The sequence below is a fragment of the Prionailurus viverrinus genome, chromosome A2 (assembly GCF_022837055.1).
Source record: "Prionailurus viverrinus isolate Anna chromosome A2, UM_Priviv_1.0, whole genome shotgun sequence".
Taxonomy (NCBI): domain Eukaryota; kingdom Metazoa; phylum Chordata; class Mammalia; order Carnivora; family Felidae; genus Prionailurus; species Prionailurus viverrinus.
Genome location: NC_062562.1, coordinates 44,226,454 through 44,250,976, shown reverse-complemented (window position 1 = coordinate 44,250,976; position 24,523 = coordinate 44,226,454). Strand labels below are relative to the sequence as shown.

Genomic DNA, 24,523 nt, shown 5'->3' with positions numbered 1-24,523 from the left:
ACATAGCTCTTTATGTGTTTGTTTATAAGAAGATGGGTATTAGAAAAAGACATTGTTTTTAAGCTTGACAGTAATTCTTTCTGTGTTCTGACACAGACATGAAAGTAATAAGCAATAAAAAGAGAACAGCTGCGTTATATTTTAGCAGGTCTATCTGCACATGAATCTCTAGAAATGACTGCCTGCCCTAGACAGGCTTTTTTTTTTTTTTTTTTTTTTTTTTGAGTCAGCTGATCACGTCTTGGCTATAACTCTCACTTCAAATGATAGTTGAGCAATTTAATATGACAAATCTAAGAACTCAAAGAGGAAATTGCAATATAATGTGAGCTGCAAGCAGAATGTGGAATTTAGAAATGGACCATGTGAGCCTTTTTAGAAAAGTGGTTGTAGGAATAATGAGAACACCTCTGTAGGTTTGTCTACACTAGTCATCTCAACCTAAATGCTCTGCAGAAAGTCCTTTAATCTACTTTATTGCCTGCTTTTACATACAAATAGCAAAGGAAAAGGGATTATTTAGAAAATAAAGTGCTTGCTGGGAAATGCAGTTGAGACTAGATTACAAAGCACTCTACCCAGTTTTATTGCAATGCAGTCAATGTTCATTCCCACTGAATGTGGATTGCTTTGAATTCCTTATCCTATTCCATACTAGAACACTCTTGAAAAATCACAGTTTATTTTCAATGTTTGAAGAATCTTTATGTACTGGTGATAAAGAAAATGCCCATATGGAGCAAAGGGAGATTTTCTCTAGGGTCAGGATAAATTAGTAAGTCACGTAAACTGATTTCTGAATCATTTCGGAACCACAACTTAACTCTCTCCAGAGTCCAGTTGTGCCCACTGACATTCTGGAAGGTACAATTTTCCCAACTTTTCTGGGAAGCTATCTATGGAATTTGTTGTAGTAAACCCCTATTGCTTTGTTCATGGTTTCAACTTGGCATGGAAGAAGGGGCAAGACCTTTCTGACTTGGATTTTTTTGTCTACAAACTAAATCAAATACAAACCTCACAGCAAAAGTACTCCAACCAAGTACTTGAACGTCCCTTCTGTCTGGAAAGGGAAGCTGAGTGCAGTAAGTAATGTCAGAAGTCCTTAAGAAACTTTAATACAAGGAAAGTTGGCACAAGTCAAAACTTCTTAAATTTTTCTGGGTCTGGGTCAATCCTTTCAAAATCGAGGGGCAGGAAACAATGAAAAGAGAAGGCTCAGTTGAGGGAATAATACAAAGAAGAGAGGTCAGTTGTGGTGTTTGAGGAAAAACCTAATGCTGAAGATCCCCACAGAGAATTCACCTTGAATTTCTCCTATTTGTTCTTCCCCCTCAAAGTCAGCCAGAGCACTGAAAAAGTTTAGCCAGACTGATGTTTGAAAATACCGATCACTCCATTTTTTCTCTTGCTCTTTCCTTCAACAAGAGGGAGTTTTTAGCTCCCAGGTAGCAACTGGCTATTATGTTACAGAGAAACTGCCAAAGGTATAAAGGAAAGCCCAGTCCACTGCAACCAATTGCTGGTGCATTTGATTAAAAGTTTCCTTCTCTGCTTTTTCTGGCAATCTTTAAAAACATAATAGGTTTCTGTTCCACCGCTTGTTTTAAATAACAAAGCAGGCCCCTACATCTTGAAACACAATGTTACAAAAACAATGTTAATTAAAGGTCACAGTTTGGAGGAAAAACAAAGCAACAACTTGCCAAATTCTGCTGCAAAATTTGTTTTCATTTAAGGCTAACATCTAAACTTACACTTGGCTATGTACTAAAGCATGGGTCCATTTAACTCATCATTTATGTATGTAGAAACCTTTCCTTCTTGCATTTATTGTTTACTATACAACACATCTTAAAATATCTGATTAAACCCTGAATTCAACATATTATAGGGAGAATAAGTACATATTCTGGTTTGCCCAAGGATAGTGCTGGTTTTAGACCTGCTGTCCTAGAATAATTATTAACAGTGGTGTTCACTCTCAAAATTATCCTGGTTTTGAATGATAAATTACATGTCCATTAGAGAGGTCTTTTTTTGGTTTTAATTTCAGTAACGCACTTCCTATGGCAAAATATCCACACAGCAAAATAATATTTACCCTCTAGATACAGTTAAATGTCTCCTTTTCTGTGAAACTTTCACTAAAACCTTCCACCTTCCATCCTGAAGTAGACTTTCTTCCCTCCAGGATGCCCTGGAACTTGGACATCCTTTATAGCACTGACAGCACAGTATTTGCAGCATAGCAGTCCTACTATGAGGCAGTCCTCCAAAAAGCATACCACTTGAACATGCAGTCTATTAATCTTTGAGTATCTTAAACCTAGGGTGGCATTTGGTAAATCGCCGTTGCTTAATAGAGTGGTTGAAATACCTTTCCTGGACCACATATTTTTCAGACTCCTAGTCCATACCCTAATTCAAAGGAGAGCTGCTATGGTGGACTCCTGAGTAGAAGTTCTGCAATTACTCACCAGTTAATTGCTGAACCAGTTCCATGTACCTAAAATTCATAGTCTGAAAACCACTGGGTGGTTTGATGCATGATGATATATTTGATGAATGAATGAATGGGCACACAAATTAAATTCTAAAATAATTTCCACTATGCTAATACTGCCATCCTTTACCTTGTATAAGATGTCCTTTGCCCTGTGCCACTTTGCAAGCTCAGCATCACAGTTCAAATCCCACTTCTCTGGTCCTTAATGACTCTAATCTCTTCCTGTCCTAACTATGTTATATATTACTTTTGTTTTTACACACTATTATATTTTGGTTATTAAAGTTATTGTCATTAAACGTGAATAGAGGCAAAATCCTATTTATAAGATATATAGAGTTACTGTTTCTATATGGCCCGGCAAACACTTATTCACCCAACATTTACTTTTTTTTTTTTTTTTTTTATATTTCCGTGTATTTCATTCTTTCTCTTTGAAGTCTCAGACTCCTACCTGCTTCTGCTTCAGAATGACATACATACCACATTTTGCCTGTCTGGAATTTCATATGTGTGTGGATTCCTCATACACATGTGACTATATTTGATTATCTTATGTTAATCTGCCTCGTGTAAATTTAAGTTTTAGTGCAGCTAGAAGAACCTTGGACAGAAGAAAATTTCATCTGCCCCAATTATAAAACACCATGAGGCAATAAAGATCTGTGTGTAAGAAAAGTAGTATTATTACTTTTAAAGTCTCCTGTTTCCATTTAGATTCTAGTCATTTCCCTCTGAATGGTTAATTATAACTTCTAATTTTGGCTTTCTCATTCCCTTGATTTTCTTTATGATTTTATTAAGTATGTTGGTATCCTTAAACAAGTGCTCTAGCTGACCTGCTTTTGAACTTTATGAATATGGAATTAAACTCTATTCTTCTGTGACTTGCTTTGTTTGTTCAAAATTACATTCCTGTGATCCATCACTCTGCAGCCATAATTTATCATTTTCACTACTGCTTGGGGATACCTTGTATGAACATACTAGGTTTAATCTATCTATATGATGTTGAATTTAATCTTCTAAATTTCTGTTAATCTGGTAGACTTGGAAGAGTGTGTCATTTTAGTTTTAATTTGTCTATTTCTGCTCACTAATGGCACAGATAATCTTTCTACATATTTAATGGATATTTGATATTCCTTTTCTTAGAAGTACATAATCAAGTCTTTTGGTAATGTTTCTACTAGGCTACTTGGTTTTTTAAATTTTTAAATTTTTTTTTAACTTTTTGAGTTGTGTGGATTTAAAATATATTTTTGGATATTACTTCTTTGCCAATGACATGTATTAAAAATATCTTCTCCCAGTTGGAAGCTTGAAATTTTACTCATCTCAGTATTTCTGTTGAACAGAAGTTCTTAATGTTAATGAGGTTAAATATTTTCTTTTAAGATTTGTGCTTTTCCTGTCATATTTGAGAAATACTTCCTTGCCTCCAAAGTCACAGATATGAATGCCTATCTTCTTTTAAAAGTCCATGTCCCATGCAGGTCTTCATTTACCTGAAATTTGTGTATGCAGTTAGGTTGGGGTCAAATTTTATTTTTTTTTAGCCATGTAGATACATCCATTGTGCAGTTTATCTTTTTAAAACTTATTTCTATTGTTGCTATGGATTTTAATTTTTCTTTTTTTTAACTCCACAAGACAGTGCTTTTTAAAATTATTTTTTATTGTTTAGTGTAACTGCAATTGATTTGATGTAGAAAGACGAATCTTCACCACTTGCTTTACCTATCTTTAGTTCTTGTATCTCTGGTACTCTGGTATCATTTTCATTTTGCTTTAATTCTATCTTAGAATTTTCTTTAGCGAGTGTATCTGCTGGAGTCAAACTTTAGTTTCTGAATGACTGAACACATATTTGCTTTGTTGTCTTTTTAAGAAAGTATTTCTGCTACACAGAAATTTGACAGTTAATTTCTTTCAGCATATTGTCTTCCATCTTGGTTTTTTGTTGCTATTGAGAAGTCTGGTCTGCCATCTACTTGAAGGTTATCTATATTATCAACTTAACTATTTTTATGATCATCTTTGATTTGGGTGTTTGGCTGTTTCACTATAATAATTCTAGATGAGGCGTTGTTTTCATTTGAACTCCTTGAAATTCATTTGTCTTCCTAAATCTATAGCTTGGGATATTTTTTTAAGATTTTATTTTTAAGTAATCTCCACACCCAACATGGGGCTAGAACTCACAACCCCAACATCAACAGTCACATGCTCCACCGACTGAGCCAGCCAGGCTCACTCCAAGCCCTGAAAGCTTGGAATTTTTAATTAACTTTGGAAAATTCTTAACCTTCTCTTAAAATATTGCTTCTGCCTCATTCTCCCTTGCTTTTCTTTATGGAACTGTGATTAAACTATGTAAATATTTCCCATTAATCCCTTTTGCTCTTTCACTTACACTTTCTCTCCCCCACCTCCCTCGTTTCTTCTCTCTCTCTCTCTCTCTCTGCCTCTCTCCCTTTGCATCTTTTTACTCCTTTCTGCTGCCTTTGGATGATTTCTTCAGACAGATCATGCAATTTACTAATTCTCCTTTCAGCTGTGTCTCATCTTCTATTAAAACCACTTAGCAGGGGCGCCTGGGTGACTAAGTCAGTTAAGCATCAGACTTCAGCTCAGGTCATGATCTCACACTCATGAGTTCGAGCCCCACACCGGGCTCTGCACTGACAGCTCAGAGCCTGGAGTCTGCTTCAGATTCTGTGTCTTCCTCTCTCTGCCCCTCCCCAAATTGTTCGCTCACTCTCTCTCTCTCAAAATAAATAAACAAAATAAAAAAATTTAAAAACAACAACAACAACAACAACAACAACAACAACAACAGGACACTTAGCATCAGGGTTGCCTGAGTGGTTTAGTTGGTTAGGCCAACCCTTGATTTCAGCTCAGGTCATGATCTCACTTTTCCTGGATTTGAGCCCTTTGTGGAGCCTTCCTGGAATTCTGTCTCCCTCTTTCTCTGTTCCTATCCTGCTCTCCTGTTCGGTCTCTCTCTCTCCCTCTCAAAATAAATAACTAAACCTTTAAAGGTCACTTAGCACCAAAATTTGAAATAGGCAGTTACTTTTGCTTTACAGTTCTTTGGGGAGGCAAGCTTATTTCAGTATATAGCCTTTGGGTTCCAGGCCTATTCTGGGAGGTTTTCTCATGTTCCACTCTCCTCTCAGTCAACTCTAGGCTTTGTCTTGTGATCCCCTGTGAAACTGCAAAATCCAAAGCTCCAGTTCACATAATTCATCAAGGTGAAAACTGCTTGTGGGGGTCAGTTTTCTTCTCTGGGTTCCAAACCTACTTATTTCTTTACTTCTGAGTATTTCTTACTTTCTTACCAGTTTGTTGAGACATGTTTAAAAAAAAATATGTTAAGGAATATTTAGGCTTTTAGTGAGGGGGTCAAATAGGATATTCAGTTCCTTGTATAGCCAGAAACAGAAGTTGGGCACTCAACTTTTCAAGAACACAATCAACTCTTTAGTATGTCAGGACAGCCTATGATGCTTGTCTAAAAGATCTTTATGTAATTAGAAGTACGGGTCAATTTTAATAATAGAAACGGTATGCATGGAAACATAAGATTTAAAACAACAAACCTGATATGTGGCTTTGGATTCCCTTTAACTTCACAATTGAGCTTCACCTTTTTCTCCTCAGAATTCAAAGGGAACATTACGTGACTTGGTTCCTGTATAAAAACAGGGCCGTGCAGTGTGTAGTCATCTGAAATGAGAGGAGAAAATGTCCAAAAATGAAAAGAACATCTTCCAAAGAGAAACAATAACAGGAACCAAGTACAAAATGAAAACAAGAAAGATAAAATAACAAAAAATAGTAATACACAACTGATTTACTTTCAGCCTTTAGATGAAGTTTCCCATTGCAGACTAATCCTTCGTGGAATATTGTGAAGCAGAGACACAGACTCTATTTCATTCTGATAACTTATTTTTACTAACAACTTCCAGAAAACTGCATGGCATTTCCTTTCCTCTCCTCTTAGTTACCGTTCCTTCTGTCTTTTGCTCACCCTTTTACTTTGTTCACATTTTGTTCCTAATATATCTCTTTTGTGCCTCTGTCATCCGGTCTAATGTCACAAAGTTAAAATTTCTCTGCTCTTTAATGGATAATAGAATTGGAAGTAAGCAATGATGATTTCATAAATACCTTAATAATGAGACACAGCTCTGTACTGCTAATATACATATAAAATTTTCTTAAGTTGTCTACGCAGGTAAAGAACAATGTAGAGTCACAACTCACTAATTTTCTGTGGTAAATGACCAGTTTGTTTGTTTGTTTGTTTTTTCCAACCTACAATGGACTCATACATGGGGATATCTGTGTAAGTATCATACATCTAGAACCATACGTGACTCAGCACACAAATTCAGTAACATCCAAATTAGTCTATTATTATTATTATTATTATTAGTTCAGTGATGTACAATGATGTAGGAATTTTTCTAAATGCATTCTCTCAATAACAGTAACTAGATATATGAAACTTACTTTATCACAAAACAGCAGTAAAGTTCATGCTGGTAATCCACAAACCATACTTTAAGTAGCAGTATGTAGATTACATATGTTTCTAGAGTACACATATAATAAATGTTAGTCAAAATGCATCTCCCCACGTATACCCATGAAAGTGATTTTCATTCTTCAAAATCTAGTTCAAGTTTGTTTGTTTGCTTTTTTATTGTTAACCTACAAAGCTTTTCTAGACCCTTATCTTCTTCCTTTAACCACATGATTCTTCAGTTATATTTCCCTGTGGAAGCTTATCTTTTTCTTTCAAGTGTATTTGTAGCTTTCTTTTTCCTGCTTCGAACTGTAAGCTCCTTGAGAGTGTAACCATATCTTACACATTTTTGTATGCTCTGATGTAGCAGATATAGCAGTTTGTACATAGACCATCAATAAGGACTTGTTCTATTTAAGTGTCATTTTCTTTTCACTTTTTAATCTATTCAATCAGCTGACTTAGGCACTGCCTGATGAGTTTCCAGATAGAAGGGCCAGTGGCTATGAGGTAAAGTAAAACTGAATATCACCCTGTAGCTTAGAATCCACTCCCCACTAAGGTGTGATTATTTTTAACAGTGTGAATTGCAACTGCTATCCTAGAAAAACTTTAGAAGCAGCCTTTGTTGATGGGTGGTAAGATGCCACTAAATTCATGTAGGTGAATCAGGACTGAGGAAAAAGAATAAAGCTGATCTGGGAATCTTGGTGAAGGACAGGAAGTAAGGTAATTTTTTGTATGGCTTACAACCCAAACTTAAAAGAATCCATATGTTGAGGGTGGGACAGAAGAAAATTTAAGGAGACAAGATGACAAAACAGAATTCTATTTTACTATAGAGGAGTGGGGACAGCCAAGCAGGATATGAATTCAGAAAAACCATGAGCTAAGATTCAATGCCTTGGGTCACCTACTAAATCCATGACTTATCTCTCCATCACCTAGTCTTTCTAGCCCTCAATTTTCTCATCTCTAAAATAATAGGACTGGACTAGGTTAGTGCTTCTACACTTAAGAATGGGAAATAATCCCTGAATATTGTCCCATATCTTACATGCACAGACATCCACCATCCTCTCTCCTTACTCCATGTATAAAATCTCATGTTAATGAGACTTACACAAAGAAAACAGGATCTGCCAAAGAACTCAAAAGCACAGAATGAAAGTACACAGAGACTTTTTTTTTAACACTTGTGGTTTGAAGCCAGAAACTTCAAACTGCAGATATTTACATTTCAGATTTTCCACAATTACATAGATAGTTTCAAAACAAATTTAAACACTGGTCAAGGATTAGTTCAATTCAGATACAAAAAATTATGTGAATTTTTGGCATGTCTATTTAAGTAACAAATGTTACTCATCAAGATCGCTAACATAGCAGCATGCTTGGTGGATTTTTCTCTAAGAGAGAAATATTTCTATTGTTGTCCCAGTTCCAAAATTATGTGTGTGCTTGTGTGTGTGTGTGTATGTGTGTGTATATATATATTATCAATCATCTCAATTCATTGGTGTTCCCTGATTTGAATTTCATACAGAAATACACAGTCTATTACTAGTAATTCTAAATAAGAATGAAACATAATAATGATTATCCAGGATGCAGCTGAGAGGCTGTAGATTAACATCTGTACTATTTCTCAATGTATCCATGCCATATTTAAATAACAAAAATGATATTTTTTCTGTGTATTTTGTAACAAGAATTGATAATAATGATGCTTTTGCATTCGCTATAAATAACACACTACATCCAAAGTTTTTATTTTCTCTTGGTTAACCAAGCTTGCTGCCTGTAAATCAACATTAGCATTTTAGTTCTCATCTAAGAAAATCCATAGCTTTTCAAGCATGAGCTACATGGTTTCAAAAAGATGGAGGGAGAGATTTTAGAAAGTTGAGCAATGCAGATGTGGAAGACATATCCTAACTACAAAACATTTAGCCTAGAGTTACCAACATTTTTTGACAAAAAAAGAGTTAAAGGGTTGTTTTATTTCTCTCAAACCTCAAGGTACCTGGGTGAAACAGAGTCCTCAGAATGACATTCTTAGATGAAACATGGATGGAGACATCAGTAAGTGTGTTCTTTTTGTAGTAGTGACAAAGTGACTTTCAAGTGTCTTAAAGGTTTGAAGGTACATACGAAGCACTCTGCATCTGCCATTTGTAAAACCTATAAGGTAAAGTTTCCCCTTTCCTTTGTCATATTAAGTTTTTCTATGCAATTGGAGGGGGAGCCATGATTTTCAGCATAAAGGAACATCTCAGAAAATGACAAGAGGGCAAGGTTTTAATAAGCCAAGATGTCTCCAAGTTAGACCAAGGACCACCTGCATTTTAACTGTGTATGTGCAAGTATAGAGCAAGTACAGAGCTTGTGTTTTTAGACTCAAGTCCAAAATGACTTCATCAGAAAAATCCAGGGTCCATGAATTTACATTTAACCTAGTTCAATCTGGGTGATTCTTCTGCACACTAGAAATTCAAAACTAACATAGATTCTTTTGTTCCTAGCTCTCCATTTCCTAAGAGCAGAAATCAGCCAACACTGGCTTTAGACACACTCCTAAACATTCTCTGTCTGGCAAAGTCAAACCAACACATCTTTGCTTGTAGCATATAGAGAAGGACTTTTAGCACATGTTTGGACTAGCAGCTAAGAGGCACGAAGACAGGAACAGAAACCGATAAAACTGACCCACACAAGGAAATGGGTGGATTTGTCAAAGTATGGGACTCAAGTTGAAACTAAACTGAAACTTCCTTAGAAACACCCATATAGTTGAATGCCAACAGCTAATTATGAGAACACTTCCAAGGGTTCTATGTGACAAAGAAGAGGGACTGATGTGACAAGGAAAAGGTATGCTCAGGTGACCTAATAATCCACTGTCCTATGGTGGTAACTTATCCTTACTTGATACACATTATATTCCTGCTGTAACTATTACCCTTTGTTTATAAGAAATGAATCTCATCTTATTTATGTGACAGGATGTTCAGATTGATGTTTTCACTTGTGGATTCCCCAAAGGGTGGAAACTCACCCTAGTGACTCACCCAGCTTGAAGAAGTTAGGGGAATGGACTCACATTATTATCAGGAATCTCTAAGAGGAGCAGTAGGCAATTACTTTTCTTGAAATTCTTGAAAACCATGGTGAAGAGAAAGAGAGGGAAGCCAGGTTGCCAACAGCCCAGACACAGTCTTTCAGATTTCAGATCACTGATCTCAGGGCCAGCCTAGGGGATTTAGTGAAGATGCCAACACTGGTACATCATGATTTTCTGGTTCTCCCCCCTTTGGAGACTATCTGCCAACTGGTCAATTGGATACTTCCACAACACTACTTACATTCCCGAAAGTTTAACACAGAAATTCTCATGCACCAATATCTGAGTAAACCGTATATTTGCAAAGAGAACAGAGAAGACCTAAGCTAAGGAAAACCCCCTTTCATGTTTCAACAAAGAGTGGGAAACCTATAGGTTTTCAGAAAGAGTACAACTTTCGTGACCAGAAATGTATTTAAGTTAAAGGTCAGGCTACCCTTAACCCTTCTGTCCCTTTGTTCATCAAATACTGAAAGTTATTAGAAAACACTGTTCTCAATAAGTGAGTCTCAAACGCCTTTCCTCATTTATTCTTTTCTTTTTAAAATCTATTTTTTAGGGGGAGACAAAATCAATGTTTGTCAGCCAATTTCTTCTCGCTGCCTCCTGTAAGTGTTCCAGAAACAAAATGCAGTGTCAGGGCGATTCTTAAAATGTTTGGAGTATTGAAAGAGATGCATAGAATATCACAGAACTTTAAAGAGATTATTTAATCCTGAATGTATTTTCCCAGGTCACAGGCTAAAAAAGGTACTATATCTGTAACAGAAACAAAAATGATTTTTACCTAAAAAAATAAAATAATCCTCTAAGAAATACAATAATAAAACACATTTCCACAGTGAGGTACTGCTCATTTTATCTGCAGCATTGAAACATCAACGATCTTACTCTTTTTTTTTTCTTTTTAATTTTTTTATTAATTTGGCCCATTTTGACATGTCCCCAAACTTCTCTCCCAGGCAAGCAAGCAGAATGTTTCTCAGGCTATCAGAAGCCAAACTTGGAAAAGAAATTGGAATGGATGGAGGTGGCCTAGGTTTTCTGAGACTGAGAAGAGGAAAATAGGACTGAATCTCAAGTGATGGTGCCTTGCTTCAGTCAAATGCCTTGCTTCAGGAAGCAAGGCAGAGGCCCAGGGTTCAAGTATAGTGGAGCAAGTGTAGAGCAAAATCCCCATTCCATGTGAAAGGTCAGCAGCAAAAGATAACATGCATAAAGGAGCAAGCCAGTGGGTAGGTACAGATTGGAAGAATCCACTAATGCTAACTGTAGATCTTTTTAAAATAGGGCATCTGTAAACCAGCCTAAACGGTAGCCAATATAGATAGGAAAGGCATTAAAGGGCTGAGCCATATCAGACAGCAGGTATGATCTTCAGATAAATATTTCATAGAAGGCAAGTTTGCAAAAAAAAAAAATCAAACTACGCGTAAATTTATTCCTCAAAGTATGTTCTAGAAACCTCCTGCATCAATATCACCTTACCCGGTGGTGTTCATGAAAGGCAGATTTTTGAGCCCCTGCCAAACTTACTGGATTTTTATTATCAGAGCCCAGTACTGCTGTTCATTATTGTGCACTCTACGGTTTGAAAACTAGTACTGTACATTATAAATTGAGCACAGATGACTTTCAGCCCTAAACCAATTAAGGATACCAATGAAGAAAAACAACCCTGCAGAGTTTTGTTCTGTGTGCTAGATCACTCTGTAGTTTCCATGTGGGATGGGGTAAAAGGCCACATTTCTCCAGCAAAGCCCTTAGGTCAATGCACTTCTCTTGTGCTGGAAATATTTTTCAAGTCTTGCAAACTCTGACTCAACTCTGCTGGGAAAGGACAAAAATGCAATACTATGATTTCATCGTAGAAAACTAAAAATACCAGATTCAATTCTACTTGTAATTGCCCTGGAGTTTCCAGGTGTTGCACCTGGGGGTTGTTTAGGCCCTTAATCTTAATGGCAGATATGAATTTCTGCCATAACAGTCAAGAATCTCAGACTATGATAGAGGGTCAATCTTCCCAGGACATCAAAAGAGGCTTTTGATTAAACACCTGGTCTTGGGTACAAACACTTAAATGGCAATAATCTCAATTTGAGAAGTAAACTCTAGGATACCTAGTAGGGAACATAAGGGTTTGAGTAAAAGCTCAGGACATGAGCCCGTGGCTTTAGATGGGAGTTACATCTGGGTCACATCTGGAGGATAGATAGTTTATTACATTATACATGCACAGAAGCATCCTGATGCAAACCAAAGTGGCCGTGCCATGCTGTACCTTTTACACTGCATCCTGTAGAGCCCTTGACCAATCAAGAGCATAAATGCTCTCTATGTGGGCAATCAGTGGGAACATGTTGCCTTATTGGATTACAGACCAAAGCCACCTCACCAAGGACAAAGAAGAGGTACTTCTGCTATGCTGGTTTGATGGGTGTGTTCCCAGAGTCATGCTCATATTTCACTCTCTCCCTCTCACCACTTGCATCAATGGGGAGACACATTATTCATTTTGCCACTAGAATGGTCCAGGAAGAGCACACACAGGGTCCAATGTATCCTGCTAGCTGGGAGCCTTCTCCTCTAACCTTTCTAATGATTGTGGAAATTCATTTTGGCCAAGAAACTGTAAGGTCAGCAACATCTCTGTGGATTGAAATTACTCACAAAATGTATGGGGAATAACCTAAGGAAAATCAGAAACAAATGAAATACTCTGATTTTCTTGAATGTGAGAATTCCTTTAAAATGAATTACTGATTGTAGAAATGATCACTGGACAGCTGTCAAACTATCATTACAAATACAATTTAGCGTGGTTAGTCTTTATGACATAAATAGCAAGGGATGTTCAAAGGCCGCACACAAGTGCCTATGTGTGAAACTATCCAACACACAGTATTTTTATTGAATAAGTACTCCACTTGGTTCCATTTGCTTGCTCAGTTGAATAGAACAGAGGCAAAACAAATACAAGAGGAGACAGCCATGCCTGCTTAAAGGATAAGATGCTTCTTTCATCTGTCCTTTCTTCCACCTTCCTTCTTTTAACCTCCTCACACGAGCATTTTAAACAGGAAGGAACAGAGAAGTCTGCTGACAGCTGGTACATGTTTGAAGGCAGAAAGTGAAAGAAAATCCAAACTAGAAGTGAACTCTTCTCCTACTCTTTCTTTGTTTCCTGCTTAACAGAATAGTGCTGCTGCCATTATACATTGTGTCACACATAATGAGGACCTAATTGTATGTAACGCCAGCTCTTAGAAATGGTGGTGATCTGGGGAAGTGTTAGGAGATAAAAGTGGTCTCTTTTGGGAGAAAAATTCTGCATTGCTTAAGGAAGCATTTGTAGGAGTGGCAAAGATCAACAAGGGGAAAAGGGTCAGCACAACCTACTCCAACCTACTCCTGACCCTGACCCCAAATCCTGATGCATTTCAGAAACAATGGATTCATTACTCCTTTACATATAAGTAAATGGGTGACTGTGACAACAAGTTCCAGTTATGAAAATAAAGATAAATTTTCAACAAATGCAAATATTCTGTAACTAATTTGGGGGCAAAAACTGAACTTAAGGGATATGAGATGATAGCCTTAGTGTGAATATCTCTACAGAATTATAAGTTTGTTTGATTATGGAGTGCTGACCCAGACTCAGCTGGGGATGAGTCATTATTTACTAATGATAGCAAATAAGAATATATAAAAACATATGTATGTAACAGATTGGTTTTGGCTAAAGAAGTTGGAATAAGATATCTGTAACACTAATTCACTAAATGCTATTTCCCTCTTAACATAAGTATACAGTAGATATCTATGGTTTTTGCTTACTCAGAATTCATCACTTCTCTTCAAGGTAAGGGCATTCCACTTTTTCTTTGGTGACCCAAGTGCCCTAGTAGCCTAAGTGGTTTGGGTAGACTAAAATCTTGTATCCAAGTTAGGAGCAGGAGGTAACTCAAGCCTGGACAATTAATATTCCATTTTCTTAGAAAACTGATTCCCAAGCATATGATGCAAGTTTGGATAATAAGATTCTATTTCAAGCCTTTTCATAAAACTACTAGGGGGGAAAAAGTTTTTTAGAGTCTGGGATTGCTTGGAGGGAGAAAGCCTAGAGTTTTCAAAGGCTTCCACATGGAGAATTTAAAAAAAAAAAAAAGAGAGAGAGAATGAACTAACGCACTAGAAGGAAGCTAATAAGAAACCAAAGAATGGAGGCTGAGTTTTGATGACATCACTTGAGCTTTGGAACCAGTTCTGTTCCAAGCAAGCTTTATCCCTAAGATTCCCAGATATGTGAGCCAGTTATTGCTTTTATTTAATCAAATTTGAGTTGGCTTTTAACAGCTGAAGCTAAGTGACTCTTAATCGAAACTATATTCGTAGAAAGTACACATCATTTAATCCGTGGGTTAATTAATGTCCTTTGCTCTTCCTTTTCTTCTTTCAATTTCCTTTCAGCCACTCTCCAAATGTATGTGTGTGTAAATGCACACGAATAGGCCCTCAGCAATATGGCAGGCAAAGATCTTCCCTTTGGAGCTACTGTTCATGTTCATGCTTCTATCTCAACCTGGTCGCTCCTGTGATCAAATGCTCCCTAAAAGTCTGCTCCTTTGACCTGTGTCACTTTGATTACTTATGACAAGCCCCATAAGACATGTCTTTCCCATGCCCTTCCCCATCACAGGACACTATTACCTGTTGGGAAAAAAAATATATATATATGCATATATATATATATATATATATATATATATATAGCAATATATTAATCTATTCCCCAGATGTGTAGCTTCTAGCTGAAATTCATATACTTTAATGGTGGCCTTTTAAAGAGATAATTAACCTAAAACAGTGTTAATGTTTATAATGTGCTTTTATGTGTTCTTCATGTGCAAAAAGGCTCTCTTAGGGAGCCAGTTAAAATTAATGCAGAGCTTACATGTGCCTTCCCCCCCAAATTCTGATTAGATAGACCTGGGGGTAGGGCACAGACATTTGAATTATGCATCTCAGCTTATTTAGATGCAGGTGATCCACAATCATGAGCCACCATTTAAGAAAGAAAAATTAAGAGAATGGCAGCAGCCACAGTAGGATGTTTCAAGCATCCGGTGGCTACTAGAACTTTTAACCAAGGAAACAGAGTATTTGTTTGGCTCTTAAATCAAATGCTGGAAATGCCTGTCTTTTCTGGCTTGGGTGAGCAGAGTGTTTCCCATTATGTCTGTCCATGGGGATAAATTCTTCTTTGCAATAGAAGATGTAAATGATTGTAACAAACCTGCTCTGGCTCCTGATGTTTTGCTTATTATGTTTTAAGAAAATCCAGATTTGTCCAAGCTTCTCTGTGACTGGGAGAAACAATTAACTCTTTCCCTGGTTATGTCGCTAAGCCTCCCAGAACCAAAGTATCTTCATTCTCAACAAAACAAAAGTATGACCAAGGTTGGCTCTTCTACACTCAGTTGTAATTTTGCATTTTCTTGGAAACCATCTGTTTTAAGGCCTTCTGGGGTAACTTGCTGGTTTTATTATCTCCACAATGACACCCTAGGTTCCCCACTTCCTTCCCTGATATTGAGTTGCCTGAACACGTAACACCTGCAGGTGGTACTTTCATGTTACATGCACTGTGGCTCCTCAAGTAATATTCATGATTCTTTGCACCTGTCTCTTTAGCAGCTGAAATACCCCATGTCTGTCTTTCCTTAAATGTTTCAGGTTTTCAATTCAACACAGAGTAAATGCGTCAATATATATATATATATATATATATATATATATATATATATATATATATATATACTAGGAAGCGTGAAAGGGAGTAATCTGGGAGCTGTTCAAGCAAAACTCTGACAACATATTTCTAACAGGAAAGATCCACTAAATTTGAATTTAGTATTCTACTCTTTCTGGTGTGTAAGTACTTTAGTTATTTTGCATATAGTTGCTTAGGATACAAGGTTGTCATGATGTCCCTGAGGAAGCTGGGGAGGAGGCAAAATTGAGTTGCAGTTCATGGCAGGCATTGGGTTCCAGTGTATGAGTCTCTTTGGTGGGGCACTGTCATTTTGATTGAAATGAAAACCCAAACCAGACTGTGTCCTATGTCATTGTCTGACTAAATCCAGTAGTCCTGCTAGAGATGGGAAAACAAGCATTATCACTCAACTTAGGCAGAGATGTCCTCAGCTTTGGAAAAAAGATGCTTAGGAGACTACAAATTAACTTCTACTTTCCCTTCCTCTAAAGATAAACCCCTCCCCCCCCCCCCACCCTGGCCCCATGTCTGCTATACAGAGACATGTAGAATAATGGCAATAATAACTACTATTATTGGGCATAATGAGGCCAGGCTGCATGTAAAGTAAAAACACTTGCCAGGCCCTGTCTCACCCCACCAACAACCCTACTGACTGATGCTATATTCCTCCTCACTTGATGATGGAAGAAGAGCAGATTAGAGACAATTCACTTATAATAGGCTGCAAGTCAGGCATTTGAACATGGTGTATTATAAGAGAAGAGCTAAATGCTCAGGGGCACCATGACACCATGATATACACTTGCAATTACTCTCTATGCATCACCACCAACAAGTAACAAATGAGATTCTGATATGTTGAATAAGAACAGTATCATCAAATGTAACTTGAGATTTTTAGGCCACCCCATTTTTGACATGAGGAACCAAAGTTTTTTAGGGATTAAATGGCTTATGAAAAGTCACACGGATACTCAATGATGGGGCTCTAACAAGAATCCTGATTTTCAGATTTAATTGAATGTTCTTCATAGTACCATCAGTTTCCTCTAGTTTGTTTTTTGGATAACAGTAGAAATGGTCCACTTGCACCTAGAAATATACTGGAGGAGAATAATGGAGTCATCTCTTAGGAAGGGAGGAAGAATATTTTGTCAATATTTATGTCTTCAAACTTTGGTTCAGGAGGAAATAAGTGAAAGTTTATTTCCTTTCAATAGAGAGCAGAAGGGATAAATGTATTCATTATATGCTGCACTTGTTACTAATTTTTTCAAATTACAAAGTTGTTCTTTTTTAGAATTACCAGCATATTGATGTACATAAAGGATATTTTGTCCTAAAGTAATCCTCTATAGAAAACTGTATAAAAGGGGGATTCATAACCTTTCAAAATGACAAGCATAAAATTTGCATCTAATTATTGGGCATTCTGCCTTTTCTATGTCATTCTGTCATAAGGTAAAATGGCATGCACACTGATTTGGGCAAACACAAAGCAAAAACTCTGTGAAGGGATAAATGGCAGCAGAAAATGCCATTGACTTGAATTCACAGGTTTATCAAAAGAGGAGGAAAAACGTTTTCTTGGCTTTCCTAAGACAAGGTAAAAAGCATGGCCATTAAGTTGTTGGGCCCTTTGAATAAGTCATCCACCTGTCCTCCTCATTTCACTAGCAAATGAAACTCAAATCCTTTCCCACAAACCTCCAGAGAAGAATTGGATAACCATAAGTATCTACCTTTATAATAAAAATATCTGTTTGCCGGAGGAAAACATCACCTAAGCAGAAGGTAACTGACAGGCGATATTGGGTTAATATTTGTCATTCATTCAACAAGCATTTACTGAGTTCCTACTATGTGCTAGATCACATTGAACACATTGAGTATAGATAGAAAAGTAAATAAACACAACATCCTAAGACAGATCACATTTTAGGTTGGGGGAAGCAGACTCTAAGGAATTTATACAGTGTTCTGAAGAGTGACTAATGCTGTGAAGTAAAAAGAAAAGGCATAGGGAGTCCAGGGAGGAAACTGCAATTTTAAGTAGAGTTGCCAGTGATGTCTTCATGAGAAGACGATACTTTATCCAAGACTTGAAAGAGAGGGAACACATCATGAACATATCTGGGAGGTAAACAAACACTGCAACCAAAGGCAACAATGACTGCAAAAGCCCTCCAGTAATGGGAAAATGCTTAGTTTACTGGAAACAAATACTTTTATGCTTTACCTCTTCCTCTTCCTTTCTCCCCACCTTCTCTCTCTCCCTCTCTTCCTCTCTTCCATTCTCTCTTTCTCTCTTTCTTGCGCGCGCACACACACGCACACGGCAACCAGTGTGCCTGGAGCCTGCTGAGCAGGGGAACATTCAGAAAAGCTAAGTAGGACTGGTAGTGGCTATACCACTTATTAGTGCTTATGAGCACTGCTATATTCACGGTAGAGTTCGTCCACCCACATTTGTATAAGCAGAAACAGGTATTATTGCTGTATCATTATTTTATAGACAAAGTGAGGCAGAAAAAAATCCACTTGAGGGGGCCTGGGATGCCCTGGCATTGCTATGATGTTTTTCCCTTTTTCTCTTTCAAACGATGCAAATAGAATTAGGAAACTGTAATTCTTGATGAATTTTCTTGTAGAACTTCTTTCTGTAGAATATGCCAGATCCATAAGTTGTTTGTAGTGCAGGAATTAAAAGGATGGACTCTTGGCAATAGTGCCTAGGTTCATATCTCTACCTCTAGGTGAGCCTGAACAAACTGCTTAGATTTTGTGCCCCAGCTTGCTCATTTGTGAAATGAAGCTTAGAACAGCACCTATCTTATAGGGTTATATGTGAGTGTTAAACATCTTAACTTTTTTAAAGTAAATTCTATTCCCCAATGTGGAGTTTGAACTCATGACTCTGAGATCAAGAGTTGCATGCTTTATCGACAAAGCCACACAATGCCCCAAATGTCTTAATATTTTTAAGCGTATTTATTGATATTGAGAGAGAGAGAGAGAGAGAGAGAGAGAGAGAGAGAGAGAGAGAGAAATGTCACACACATGAGCAGGGGAGGGGTAGAGAGAGAGGGAGAGAGAGAATCTCAAATAGAATCCATGCTGACAGCATGGAGCCCAATGTGGGGCTCAATGTCATGAACCATATGATCATGACCTGAGCCAAAACCAAGAGTCAGACGTGTAACCAAACGAGCCACCCAGGTGCTCCACATCTTAATATTTTTAAACTGCCAAGAACAGTGCCTGGTATCACAAAAGATCTATAAATTCCCTCTTTAAAGTCTCTGATTTGTGGAGTGGTGGTATTGGGGGATAAGGAAGAGAATAATCCCTTGTTACTCTTTAATGTTTCTCTAGTAGGTAGGAAGACATAGCTGTCTTTCAGTGGCCCAGGTGTGATAAATTTTTTCTGAATGTAAATCACCAAAGACACAAAATTTTGCCTCAAGGAAAGTAATACAAGGGGACTTTGCATCATTCTCCCGTTACCCCCATCTTCCATAATTAGTAGCCTGGTTGTGTGCATAAGGCACAAATATTAAATTGCACACAGCCTATCATCAATCTTCCTCCAGGTCTCTGAATGAGTAATGCCAAGATTCAGGCTCAGAATACTTGTCTAAATGAAAGAAGTAACCTTGAGACAGGAATGGAAAGAATGTAGGTAATGTCTGCATTTAAAACGGAATAAAGGGAAGAGAAATCCCTTTGATTGGTTTCTGTTTTTTGATGTCAGGACATTTCTATCTCCCTGACATCAAAAAACAACAACAACAACAACAACAACAACAACAACAACAACAACAAAAACAAAACAGCAGTGAGAAATCAGAACAAAAACAGGAGAAATCTCTATTTTGGCAGGCAATAAAACATCCTCTCCAACGAAACGGCCTTCCCTTCTGTTCCCAAAACATTTTGTACACTATACTTACTTACCCAGACTATGGTAATACTTTATATACTTGTCTATAGCTTGTAAGCTCTTTGAAGATAAGAACCTGAGTCAATGTCGTCTTGTTTCTCAATTTTTATCATTCTTTCTGCCACGCTGTCAACGTCTGATCTATCCTTAATGAATACGTTAATGAATGAAGGAAACAACTTGCCAACAAGTATAACTTGGTATGTAGCAAACACAAGACAGAAAATTAAATATCCTAATTGCTTGTCAACTACTATTTGTAAGAGAATTTGGTGCTTCTGCAAGATCTTTTGAGAGAACTAGCTGGGGTTTAGGCCATCAAGAAAATCAATTTTTGAGTTTTTTATGAAAATTAACATTTCATTCTATTTACTATTTCACAATGGAGTCTTGCCTTTATGAAGTGTGTTTTTAATGTTAGGTCACTCTGTAGAATAATTCTTTCTCTTTCATTCATTTATTTATTCATATAAAAAATGTTTTCTGAGCATTTCCTCAGTTCCACATGCCTCAGATACAATAATGAACAAAGACAGGCAATGCTTCCTTCACTGGGCATCTATTCACTGTCAAGTTGATGCTTTAGTAACTAAATTCAAAGAAAAAAACCATGATCTTGACAGGCTTAAGACATCATTTCAGTTTTGTGACTAGATTTTATCTACTTTATCATTTTATCATTTATTTTTGTCAGAGAACACACTAAGTGGAAGTTGGAGAGGAATTAATATACACACAAAACTTACATAAAATTTTAGGAGTTTCACAGACTTCCCTGAAAGCTGATTCGTAGAATTCAGGTTAAAAATTCCTGTTCCAATCTGGAAGTATCATTTTTTGTGTGTATGTATGCATGCCTCTGTGTGTGTATGCATTTGTGCATGTGTGTATGTGTATACTTACTTTAAAACACAGGAAAAAAAAAAGAAACCATTTAATGAAAGGATAATAAACACATGACTATAACAATTATTTTAAATATAAATGGACTAAATGGTCCAATAGAAAGACAAATGGTGGCTGAATGGATAAGAAAAAAACAAAAAAACAAAAAACAAGACCCACTTACAAGCTACCTACAAGAGACTCACTTCAGATCTAAAGACACATACAGACAGAAAGTAAAGAGATGAAGAAAGATATTCCATGTAAATGGAAGTAAAAAAGAAGCTGGTATATCAATACTCTTATCAGAAAAAATGGACTAAGACAAAGACAAACAAGACACAAAGAAGAACATTATCTCATAATAAAGGGGTCAATCCAAGCAGAGGGTATTACATTCGTAAACAGTTATGCTGTTTGCGTAAGAGCACCTAAATATATAGAGCAAATATTAACAGACATAAAGGAAGAAATTGAGATTAATGCAATAACAGGAAGGTATTTAATTCCCCTATACACCACTGGATAGATAATGCAAATAGAAAATCAATAAGGAAACACTAGCCTTAAAGGACGTATTAGACAAGATGGACTTAAAGGGTATATATAGAAAATTCTATCCCAAAGCAACAGAAAACACATTCCTCCTAAGTGCACATAAAAAATTCTCCAGGATAGATCATGTTAACCCACAAAACAAGTCTCAATAAATTCAATAAGACTGAAACCATATCAAGTATGTTTTCTGACCACAAAGGGATGAAACTAGAAGACAATTATAAAAAGGAAACTGCAACAAGAACCTAAACACATGGTTACTAAATAACCAATGAGTCAACAAAGAAATCAAAGAGGAAATTAAAAAAACACTGAGACAAATGAAAATGAATACACAATGCTCCAAAATTCATGGAATACAGCAAAAGCACTTCTATAGGCAAAGTTCATAGTCATATAGGCCTACTTCAAGAAACTGGAAAAATATCAAATAAATCTTACTTTATACCTAAACTAAAAAAGGAAAATAAACAAAGCCTAAAGTTAGTAGAAGGAAATAATAAAGATCAGATTTGAAAAAAAAAATAAAAGACAGTCTAAAAAAAAGAAAAGATCAGTTAAACTAAAAGATAGTTCTTTGTAAAGATAAACAAAATTGAAAAATCTCTAGCCACAATCATGAAGAAAAAAAGGGAGAGGGCTCAAAGAAATAAAATCAGGAATGAAAGAAAAGAAGTTAAATTGACACCACAGAAATACAAAGAATGGTAAGAGATTACTACAATTTTAGATATACAAATTAGAAAACTGAGAGGAAATGTAATACTTCTAGAAACACACAACCTTCCAGGGCTGAATCATGAAGAAATAGAAAACATGAAGAGACCAATTAAAATCAAACTAAATCAATAATTTTAAAACTCTCCCAAAACAAGAGTCCATTCAGACAGCTTCCCACAGGAATTCTACCTAACATTATAGAAGTTAGTGTCCATCCTTTTTAAATAATTCCAAAAATTTAAAGAAGCAATGCTGTCAAACTTATTTTATGAGGCTAGCATTACCCTAATACCAAAACCAGACACAGATGCCACAAAAAAAAAAAAAAAAAAAAAAGCTGCAGACCAATATCGCTGAGGATCATAGATGCAAAAATCCTTAAAAAAATAATGGCAAACCCAATCCAACAATACGTTAAAAGGATCATACACCACAATCAAGTGTAATTTATTCCAGGGATGCAGGATGGTTCAATATCCACAATCAATCTCTGTGATACACAAAACAAAGGATACAAATCATATGATCATGGCAATAGATGTAGAAAAAATATTGGATCAAATTCAATAACCACTTATGATAAATACTCTGAACAAAGTGGTTATAGAAGGAACATACCTTGAAATAATAAAGACCACCTATAACAAACTCAGTTAAGATCATACTCAAAGGTGATAAGTTGAAAGCTTTTCCTCTAAGATCGAAAACAGGTCAAGGATGCCAACTCTCATCACTTTTATTCAACATTCATTGGCTTTATTTTCAAGTATTAGAAGTCTGGCCACAGCAATTAGAAAAGAAAAATAAATAAAAGGCAACCTAATTGGACAGGAAGAAGTAGAAGTGTCCATTAATTTGCAGATGACATTATATTGTGTCTGGAAAAACCTGAAGATTCCACTAAAGCACTATTAAAATCAATAAATGAATTACGTAAAGTCACAGGACACTAACATTCAGAAATTGGTTGACTTTCTACACACTAATAACAAATAACAACAAAAAATTAAGAAAATAATCCCATTTATAATTTCATCAGAATGAATAAAATGTCTAGTAATAAATTTAAACAAGGAGGTTGAAGATATTTTCTCACAATTATAAACCACTGATGAAAGAAACTAAATTTGACACAAATAAATGGAAATATATTTTTGTGTTCATAGACTGGAAAAATTAGTATTTTTAAAACATCCATACTACCAAATATCTACAGATACAATGTAATCCCTATCAAAATTCCAATGTCATCTTTCACAGAAGTAGAACAAAGAAATGCAAAATTTGTATGAAACCACAAAAGACCACAAATAGCCAAAAGCAATCTTCAGAAAGAACACAGAGAGTGATATCATGTTCCGTGATTTCAAATTGTACTACAAAGTTATAGTAATCAAAACACATGGTACTGACAAGAAAACAGATACATGTATCAATGGAACAGAATAGAAAGCCCAGAAATAAACTACACTTATATAGTTAATTAAATGATGACAAAGGAGGCAAGAGTATAAAATCAGGAAAAGACAGCTTCTTCAATAAATGATATAGGAAAACTGGACAGCTAAATAATGAAACTAGATTACTATTTTATATTATTCACAAAAATAAATTCTAAATGGGTTTAAGACTTGATGTAAGAAATGAAACCATAAAAATACTGGAAGAAAACATAGGTAAGCTCTTTTATATCAGTCTTAGCAATATTTTTTTGGGCTAGTCTACTCAGGCAAGGGCAACAAAAGCTAAAATAAACAAATGAGATTACATCAAACTCAAAAGCTTTTTCATAGTGAAGGAAAATATCCACAAAATAAAAAGGCAACCTACTGAATAAGAGAAGATACTTGCCAATCATGTATCCAGTAAGCAGTTAATATCCAAAATATATAAAGAACATACAAAAGTTAATATTTAAAAAGTAAGTAACCTCATTAAAAATGGACAGAGACCTGAGTAGACATTTTTACAAAGAAGACACACAGATGGTCAACAAGCACACAGAAGGGTCAACATCCCTAATCATCAGGGAGATACAAATCAAAACTACAATGAGATAGCAACTTGAACATGTCATATTGGCTATCATCAAAAAGATAAAAAACTAAAAGTGTCGGAAAGGATGTGGAGAAAATGGAACTCTTGTACATTGTTGGAGCAAAAATTGGTACATCTACTGTGGAAAACAGTATTTGGTTTCCTCAAAAAATTAAAAACAAAAGTACCATACAATGCAGCAATTTCACTTCTGGGTATTTACCCAAAGAAAACAAAACACTAATTCAGAAAGATACCTGCACCCCTATGCTCACTGTAGCATTATTTACAATAGTCAAGATATGGAAGTAACCTAAGTGTCCATCAATACATTAATAGATAAATGTGATATTTATGTACTTACCTATTTACTTATACATCTATTTAATTTATAACCATAAATACACACACAGATGAAT

General features: G+C 36.1%; 1 protein-coding gene across 5 annotated transcripts in view; it reads right to left on the bottom strand.

Moving 5' to 3' along the window:
* Window positions 1-24,523, bottom strand: part of CNTN4 (contactin 4) — a 907,777-nt gene that overhangs the window by 304,167 nt on the left and 579,087 nt on the right. For all 5 annotated transcript variants that reach the window (XM_047849694.1, XM_047849690.1, XM_047849689.1 and 2 more), the window contains one exon: window positions 6,118-6,244. In XM_047849694.1, the coding sequence (XP_047705650.1) occupies window positions 6,118-6,244 (127 nt within the window). The remainder of the gene's footprint in view (window positions 1-6,117; window positions 6,245-24,523) is intronic.